This window comes from Pelodiscus sinensis, chromosome 2 (genome assembly GCF_049634645.1).
Source record: "Pelodiscus sinensis isolate JC-2024 chromosome 2, ASM4963464v1, whole genome shotgun sequence".
NCBI lineage: Eukaryota > Metazoa > Chordata > Testudines > Trionychidae > Pelodiscus > Pelodiscus sinensis.
In genome coordinates, this window is record NC_134712.1 from 67,366,639 (window position 1) to 67,376,497 (window position 9,859).

Below are 9,859 nucleotides of genomic sequence, written 5' to 3' on the forward strand. Positions count from 1 at the left end.
CAAAGATTGCTAAACTTTGCCTTTTATATGTGTATATATTAAGTCTTCACTTTGCTGTTCAGTATCATACTTTAATTTTCTGTAGAAGTTTCTTTTAGAAAATAACAATTTCACTAATAGGCCATGTATCATTTTTCTTTTTTGTTTTAGCCCCTTGTGCTGTTCGGAATCTACAGGACTTAGCTCGGATCTACATTAGACGCACTCTTAGAAACTTCATAAATGATGAGATGCAAGCCAAGGGTATCCCTCAAAAACCGCCACCAAAACGAAAACGCAGGAGGTGCCGTAGACACAGGATTAACACTTATGTGTTTGTAGGCAATCAGCTCATTCCACAGCCTCTAGACAGTGAAGAGGATGAAAAGATGGAGGAAGACAACAAAGATGATGATGATAAAGATCACAATGAAGCCTTGAAGCCAGAGGAGCCTCCTCGAAACTTATTGAGAGAAAAAATTATGAGTCTACCGTTACCTGATTCTTTAAAAGCATACTTGACATACTACAGAGAGAAGTAACTTGTTTTAAGTAGAAACAATGCCTACTGATAGCTCCTTTATTCTTGAAAAATGTAGCATTTATTAAGAAATAGATGGACATATATCATTAGTCTTTCAACAAGACGGAAGTACAGTGATAAATTGTAACTTCTGTCTTAACTTTGCTACAAAGACTTGTATTCAGTAGTACAGAATCCCTTTTTAAAAAAATTATTTTTCTTTAAATTTTGAGAAATACAATTTTAACTCTGATAGAAAAATATTCCAAAGCAGTATGCAGCATTAATCAAGACTTGGCATGGTAAATCCTTTTTGATCTTTAACAGATTTGTATTGATAGAAGGGTAAGTGAAATTTTATATGTGCTAAAATAGCTGTTGAACAAATGCATTCTGACTTGAATAACAGTTGTCTGCATAAGGTTTTAAACATACAACACAAGCATTTCTCATATAATCTTGAAACTGTACCCTTTAAAACATTTATTTTACCATGACATTGTTGCAGTCATTATTACTGTGTTGATATAAATGTATTCCAAGAAATACACAAGTGCAATAACTGTATACAGGCAAGAATGAGTTGGCTTTAATGAAAGACAAAAATGCAAGTTCTGAAATGTCAGGTGGCCCTGCTACTATTGTATTTATATCTTTTGCCAAAAGATCTTGAGGAAAGTGACCATTTCTCTCAGAGCCTTAAGGGAATATCATGTTGAATATAAAGCAAAAAACAAAACAAAAAACAAAAAAAATCCAAACAAAACAAAACAAACACAAAAAACCCCACACACCTTAATATAACCCTTTTTGTTTAACTCCGTATTACATTTTCAGTATTTATAAATAAAGACATTTCCTCATTCTCAAGGATTTTAAGACAATTTCTAAAATCACAGTGTTGACACAATATTTGGTAACAAAGATTGTAATTTAGAATTAAAATGATTTATATTTACTACTTTAATAGAATAGAATATGAATAGCTTGTCTTGCTTACTTGGATAGCTGTAATAGTAGATTTTGTTCAGCAAATGCACTTTAGTAAGTGGATTTTCTATTTCATCTACATATTTTCTGAGAAGGCAGAATTGTGCTGGCCCTACATTTGTTTCTAAACACATCTCTTTTTAGTGCATAAATATTCACAGTTGTTTATATCTATCTGTTGGAAATTGAGAGTAGCAGTTTAAACTTTGGGACCCACTGAGTTCTCCTTTGAATATTTTCCCCTCCACCTCTTTCCTCCCATTTGGTGAAGTTGCTTGCAGTTTTCTTCTTGGCTTGATGGAGTGCTTTGTTCATTTTTGCCCACTTAATATTTTGAGTGTATTGTAGCATAGCCATGATGGAGAATGCAGTTTACGAACTAGGCATGATATTCAGTTAAAGCCACTTTTATTGGAAACATCTGTTTGTTGGACCTAATGGAAAACATTCCTCTTAGAAAAAAAAATTCTGCGCAATATATTTACTTTTGTGGTAATACTCATTATTAAATCCATCAGCCATTTAACCTAAACATAAGATAAAATCCTCACCAGTGCAATTAATATCTGGCTATCAAATACTCATAATGAGTTTTCCAATACTCATTAACAAATTAAACATTGTGTCCAACTTCAACAGTGAGATAATGTATAGTCCTGCTACAGATTGGACACTGATTTTTTGATGGTGCATTTCATGCCTCATTTACCATTTTTAAAAGTATGTCTTAGTAATGTTGAAAAGGCATCTTGATGAAAGGCCTATTGTACCAGTGCATGGATTTTTTTTTCCACAGCAAAGTCTCAGCATGAATAAATTAAAAAAAGAAAAACCTTGCTTTTATTTTCCTGACCTTATTTTCACAATAAGAAAAACTGGTAAGAGATAGTTTAGCTATTTTCCTATAATATGATATAATGGAGTATTTGCAATGGCTTAGCTATTGGAACTATCTTTCATTAAATATTTTGTTTTAGATGGAATTTCAGTTTAAATAATCTAAAAATCAAGATGTTATACTTTCCAGGTAGCCTGAGAACTTTGTGTTATTTTTCCAGAATCAGCATCCATATGTTCAAGAGTTCGAAGTTACTAAATATAATTTTACATCTTTTCATTGAGACCTTTATAAAGGATGCTTTCGAAGAATGACTTTTTGCATTGTTTTTCACTCTATTGTATACTTGATAAAATAGACAATGGATGATTTGCCATGATTATTCAGTATGTATCTTTATGGGAGTCACTGAAATGGTTTCTTTTCTGTTTATATGTGGATTTATTTTACACTGTTGAATTTACATTTACATTAAATAAAAAGGTAGAAATGCAAAATGCATCAGTTGTCTTTGACATATGTTGGTATTGGGACAATGTTGCAATAAAATAGTTTTTGTTTGGCTAATGCTTACTCAAACTTATTTTTTTCATGGAAATGCTTTCATTTGTGTTTGATTTCCATTTTCAGTCTGTTCATATTCATTCATTCATTGGAAAACAATGATATAATTGAAATGAAAAATTACTACAATGAGGAAGAAATGATGCACTGGTACTTAAACCCATTTTAGGTATGCAGTCAGGTTGCTTATGTATTTCCAATATGCTTAGCAGCTGCATTTTTCATTGAGACTTAGCTTCCAACATTTAAAAATCTGTCCATGTGTACAGTAGATTTCTAAATCCACATTTAGGTCACCAGGCAACTTGGAGCTTATTTCCTAAATTTTCATTCACCATCTATTTTGGCCTATCATGAATTAAAAAAGATGAGGTTATTTGTTGCCAGTTGATATCAAATGTATGTGGAGTTGATGAAAGCAGTTTTTGAGCTACTCAATATAAATGTACTCATGTTCCTCTTGTGGAAAGTCTTATTGTTCCTGATGTAATTAGTTAAAGCTTGCAAATTTAAACTTTTTTTTGACTGATTGATCTACCTTGTGTTCTGTCTTACAAGGATAATATATAATGAACAAATACTAAATTCCTATCAGAGTCATTTACAGAAGTCCACATTAATGAGCCAGTAATCATGTTGATAATATTTCCCTCAGATCAGTATGCTCGCAGCGTTGAGGCTTTTCTCTACAAACTTGATGTGAAAAGGTCAGTAGGCTGTTTACTGGAGCAAACTAAAGCCTTTTAAATTCACCTAGCTTTTATTCTTCTGATAACAATATGTTACCATGAGGGACCCATATCTGACTGTCTGACTGCATCCCTCATTTCTACAGCCTAGCAGATCTGCATCTTAAAGGTCAGATCTGAACCAAGTTGACATGACCTGAATGGCTCCAGATTTGCTAAAATCAGGGTATTTGAAAAACAGCTACGTTGTCTTCTCTGGATGCATTTACAAGCATTTTTGCTTAGATTCATCGTCAAGACTGGAAACCACTATCCGCTTTTACAGAACCTATTCTACAGTCTTCCCAGATTCTCTTTGCCTTCTTAATTTTCCTGGGTACGAGATGTCCCTCAGGTTGTCTACTTGTAGTGATTTTGTGGCAGGTGTCTTTACTCTTTTCTGCATCATTATGACAATATCTTAGCATACTTTCTCTAGTTCAAAATATTTCTTTTTCCCCTTGAAGGCAAATTAGCCTTGTTTTTGTCTGCTCTTAGTCTGTTGCCATCTTTATTTTTTTTGAGAAATAGCTCCTGAATTTGTAAGCCACAATTTTCAAACATAAGCTAAAGTTAGGTTCCTAAATAAGTGGCTTGTTTTTCAGCAGGGTGAGAACCCAGCAGCTCCTCCTGTCGTGAAGGGAAGCTGCTTGTGACCTCACTGCCTCTGAAAATTGGGCCACTTATTTAGGGAGCTAAATATGAATTTATGAGCCAAATTGCAGGTCTGTATTTTTTTAATATCATAACCCCCTGCTTTAGTCTTTAAATGGGAACAGGCATCCCAGCACAAGTAGGCAGACGTGCTTTAGCTCCGATTAAAATTAAATAACAGTATAGCCAAATAACTGAAATGGCTCAGACTATCCATGTGAGCACATAGCCAAGGGTGCTGAGTGCGTATGTACTCAGGTGGCTATCCTGAAGTGGCACCTGTGCTACCCCCAAGCTATATTGCTATTTTAGTGAGAGAACATGAGCAGAGTTAGTGTTGTGTGTACCACAGAGTGTGTCTACTTGAATTGGGATGCCTACTCCCAGCCATAGTCTAGACATACTTTAAGCCAAATGTAACCTATAATTCTTTCCCCTGAACACTTAATGTTAAATGAAGCATGTAAGGCCTGCTACTGGTGCCATGTGTGCAGTATAACCTGTTGAGTGCTCAGCAGCTAAACCAGGGATCCCTCCATTCCCTGAGTGGGTGGAGTTATGCCAGATACCCCTTTGAATAAAAACCAATAACACTAGGTCCAGTTTGTCTGCCTAGACATTTTAAGGTTCAGAAATGAAGAGGGTGACCAGCAAACTTGTGTGTTGGAATGTGAGGTGACTGTTCACTGGTGTCGTACCTCGGTGTTTTTGTACCTCAGTACCTTTGGTGGTCTGGACTGTCAGTGTCAGCGCCGTCTGGTCAGGGTTGTCTTGGCGCGCTCCTGACAGGACTTCTACTCCATTGGTGGTGATAAACTTTCAGCTGCGTGCGTAACAATCCGTATTCCCTTTATCTAGAGTGCTAGATGCCGTGCACTTGGGTCAACACAAGAGATCTCTGAGAGGCCCTGGAAACGACAGATGCAGGCAAGGTTTGAAATCAATCGAGCAAGTTTATTGTCAAATGCGAAACTCTACCAGTTGGTAACAGAGATCAGTACAATGTTACACCACTGGGCACTATGGCCTGCGTTGACAAGGTACCAACATCGGGCAGGCCTATTGCCATATAACAGATATTAACAGCAGTTAGTCAATGTTAAGCTACTGTGCATTCTGTAAGTTTAGGCAATGACACCTGCCGTTCAGGCACCTAGTGTGCACTCCCCTTCCCCCCCCCCCCAAGGTCGGCCAGAGAGCACCCTCTGCGATGTCCTTTTATAGACAGGTACAAACAACTTACATCATTTCTTTACGTACCAGGTTACCACCCTCAGTTGCCTAGTTACCAACCCTCACCTTACGGAAGGGGGATTTACTTACTATCCTTCATGCTGTCAATCTCGACCTGGTCCTGAACCTAGGTCAGTATGTGCATTAGTTTTTAGGGAGTCTTTGTGCCAAGACATTTCTTATTAAGATGTTCCGTTACTCCCGTTTGGCTTACAGTCTGTACCCAGTGCCTCCCTGTGTCCTTCCATGCTCGACCTAACTTACACAATCACACAGTTATCAATAGGGCTTCTTTCTTGGCTCCTGTTACTGAACCAAAGTCTTGCTCACTAGATTGCAGGCCTCTTGCTGTTTTCATGTTACAGGCCTCTATTTAGGCCTGCTGACTCCATGTTACTGACCCTCAACTTACTACATACCAAGAAAACTAGTTCAGTGTCCATAGAATGACCACCTTTACTGACAGAGCTAGGTATGTCTAGATTGTGTTGCTATTTCAGAATACCAGAAGTATCCCAAAATAGCTACTCCGCGTCTTTTTAAAAACACCCACCATTCCAGCATCCCTGTAATCCTCATTCAACGAGAGTTAAGGGATTTGTTGGAATAGTGCCTTATTTTGAAATCTGGTGCTGTCTCCACAGCACCAAATTTCAAAATAAGCTCTTTCGACTTACTCGGAATAAGTTACGCAATTTGCACTTCCTCTTTAACCAGACCCACTCATGCATGCTAGCTATGCAAGGTTCCTTAAACAATTTTGTGGCACATTAAAAGGAAATAAGATGGTCGCAAATGTGAAAGTGTTTTTCAGTCAAAATCTCATTTGTAACTGCGATCAAATGTTCCCTTGCCACATCTGAACATATTCTATTTCTAAAATCTTCAGTAGATGGCTCTGCCAGTGTGTAGGCCATGTTTTCCTATGAGTCAGAAAAAGTCTCTCTTCAGTCTTCTACACATTGGTGTCGTCAGGCACCTAGCACCAGGACTGTGACTCTAACTTTGAAGGATCCAGTGGATAGAAGCAGCTCTGGCCACATGATGTGGCTTCTCTACAGTTGCCACCATGAAGTGGGAAAACTTAAGACAACTGTAACTCTGCATCCACTGAGGGCTGCGCATTGCTAACACATCCTTCGAAAGTGATCACCATTGTTAAGTAATGTGGATCTGGTATTTAATAGTTACCCATAGAAAGGGCTTTACCAATTTCACAGCCATTAAAAATGTTCTGAAGAGCATCCCATCAAATGGGGGCTTCCTAGTTCCAAATGGGTAGGGGAGGGATAGGACCTATTCCTCTCCTGCAAACTGCTCTGGGGGTGGGACCAGAACAAACTCACCACTTGGTGCCTCCCCCTATTGCAGGGTACTGCTTGGGATTGGGCAGCAGCCTCAGGTTTCTGCAGATGGAGGAGACTTGTGGAGTTAGATAGGGTATGTCTACACTACCACCCTAGTTCGAACAAGGGTGGTTAATGTAGGCAACCGAAGTTGCAAATGAAGCCCGGGATTTAAATATCCCGGGCTTCATTTGCATCTTGCCAGGCGCTGCTATTTTTAAAGCCCCGGTAGTTCGGACTCCGTGCCTGCGGCTACACGAGGCACGGAGTAGGTAGTTCGAATTAGGCTTTCTACTTGAGTAACGGTAGTTCGAATTAGGCTTTCTACTTGAGTAACGGTAGTTCGAATTAGCCTAATTCGAACTACCTACTCTGTGCCGCGTGTAGCCGCAGGCACGGAGTCTGAACTACCGGGGCTTTAAAAAAAGCAAGATGCAAATGAAGCCCGGGATATTTAAATCCCGGGCTTCATTTGCAACTTTGGTTGCCTACATTAACCACCCTAGTTCAAACTAGGGTGGTAGTGTAGACATACCCATAGTCTTTTACCCTTGTTGCTGGGAATGCCCCCTCAGAGGGGACTTCAACTCCAATCAGGCAGGGGAAGGACAGGGTCAAGAAGCGAGTATGGAGCAGAGAGAACAAGTATTTCTCTCCCAAGCCAGCCAGGACTAGCAGCTAGAAGCCCCCAGCTGGGATGGTCCCAGCAGGACCACCTGTACCTTCTGGAACCTTCTGCACTGCAGGAAACTCTGAAGGCAGAAGAAAAGTGAAGGTGGCAATCCCATGAATGACCCACAACAGGTTTGTGACCCCTTCCCCATATCTCCTTTTGGGTCTGGACCCCACGGTTAAAACACAGTGATATTTCAGGCTTAAAAAGCTGAAAACATGAAATATACTAATTTTCAAATATGAAATTGGCCATAACGGACTGTGAATATGACAGAAAACACTGATAGGATCATTTCCACACTCAGTTTTTTACAGACCAGACTATGATTCAGACCATGGACTTGTATGATAAAAAATGAGGCATTCATTATGGAAATATCATTATCCACACAAAAGCTTTGTCCAATCATTAACACCATCCACAAAAAAGACTAAGGAAGGTGTCTTCACTTTGCTGTGAATCTTGGAAGCATCATCAATTGCATAGAACACATGCTGAATAAATATCCATTAAAATGCAACCTTAGCCTTTGGGGGGAAAAGGCTGTACAATTAGTTCAAGACTGGTTTGTACCATACTGGAAAAAATGTTCCAGTTATTGAAGCAAAATGCAGTTTATCTCCAACACAATATAAAACCCCTTCCTGAAAAAGGTTTGATTCTATCCTGGCAAAGCTTTATTTTCCCATTTACCTAAATGAATAATTTTTGTCCCTGGCAAGAAAATGAGGCATCTTAACGGAAAAGATATTGTCATGGATTTTTGTCCCCGGTTCTTGAAAATATCTGACCATTTTGCAAGCCTGGTTTATAACTGATTGTTTCATTTTTGTTCCACCTTAAGTTTTATCTGTACTAAACTGAAGAAGCCATTAGTCTGCCCCACTAACACATTCTGACTTTGATTGCTTGTCTTCTTTGTGTTGCTCGCATTTTTGGTCCCACCTTTTAGTTATGAATCAGCAGCAGATTCCAGCAGCTTACTGCCAGTGCCTTCTACCCAGCTATCAAAGTGAACAAAACCAGGCCTGATAATTATCTTTGTAGTACTTAAGTGCTTCAACTCATTTTCCTTTTTTTATATCCAGGCTCATTTTTCAATCCTATAAAGTAATTCATCTCCAAAAAACACTGTCTAACATTGCAGAGATGCTTATTATACTGTATCAGATGGAAAACGTTTTCACTTGTTCAAAGAATAACACTTTATACCGAAAGAGGGCAGTATTGTCACACAAGAAAGATAAAAGCTAAAACTGCTGACATACAACTGCATTGGAAAGACAGTAGAATTGACAAAGCCAATGTATATGAATGTTGAAAACTACATAGCAAAAGCACTATAACCTAACAGGATCAGGTATTAAGCAAAAGCATACCTTGTTCCCTTACACTTAGACTGTAGAGAGTCTTTGAAATAAAAAACCTCCTGATGTTTGATCATCTTTTAGATGGTAATAACTGACATGTTTTAGGGGCAAGAGAAGGTTAAAATGGGCTGGAGCTGTTGTTACTGCTGCTGTTCTTAAAGTCCAATCCTGGAGTTATATCTGGTCTCCCTTTAGTACTTTCCCCCATGAACATGTGTTTTTATAGGCCACTGTGACATTTTATGAACTTTCACTCACTTTGCACACTTGAGCTTACAATTAGAGCATAGTCCCATGCCCAATTATTATACCAGATCCCCTAAGATATACAGCACATTGGGAAAAGTATTTAATCAACCTTTATACCCTCCTGATCCTGGTCTGTTCCTGGGGCTGGAGAAGGCCCTGGCATAGTGTACAAAACCCTCAAGATCTAAGCTACCACCGTTTTCCTGGGCTGCCCACTGGGCACTACCTGAATGTCTACAGTGCTGCATCTTGTAACCACTTCCTATGGACGTTATGGCGGTCCTCAAGGTAGTTTTACAACTGCCTGCTTCAGTGCTTGTGTCAGGGGGATCAGCCCCAGCCAGAACCTGAGCTTTCAAGGTCTGTCCATACTGCAGATAGGTAACAGCAGCTCATGAGAATATATTTGATCTGGCTTGAATTTTGGGTACTGGAGTGATGGAGCCATGACAGCAATGGGTTAACTGTATACGTAATCACAGGATCAAGTGGGCTGCCCATTTAAAAAACTCTGGACTTTTTTCTCTCACCTATATACGTATCTCACCCCTAGAAATCAAACAAAAGAACCCAAACTGAGGTTGGCAATGCCAGTTTATGGCTTCAGAATGATCAAAAAAAATGTAAAAATGTTTCCATATATTTCTTCTGAAATCAGACCTGGAAATCTCTCTTCAGTTTTTTCTATCTTCTGAAAAAAAAAATTTCT

General features: G+C 38.8%; 1 protein-coding gene across 6 annotated transcripts in view; it reads left to right on the forward strand.

Moving 5' to 3' along the window:
- PCMTD1 (protein-L-isoaspartate (D-aspartate) O-methyltransferase domain containing 1) overlaps positions 1-2,897 on the forward strand; it is an 80,997-nt gene extending 78,100 nt beyond the window's left edge. For all 6 annotated transcript variants that reach the window (XM_075920714.1, XM_075920713.1, XM_075920712.1 and 3 more), the window contains one exon: positions 151-2,897. In XM_075920714.1, coding sequence (XP_075776829.1) covers positions 151-521 — 371 coding nt within the window. In that variant the 3' untranslated portion in view covers positions 522-2,897. The remainder of the gene's footprint in view (positions 1-150) is intronic.
- Positions 2,898-9,859: the final 6,962 nt, after the last annotated feature.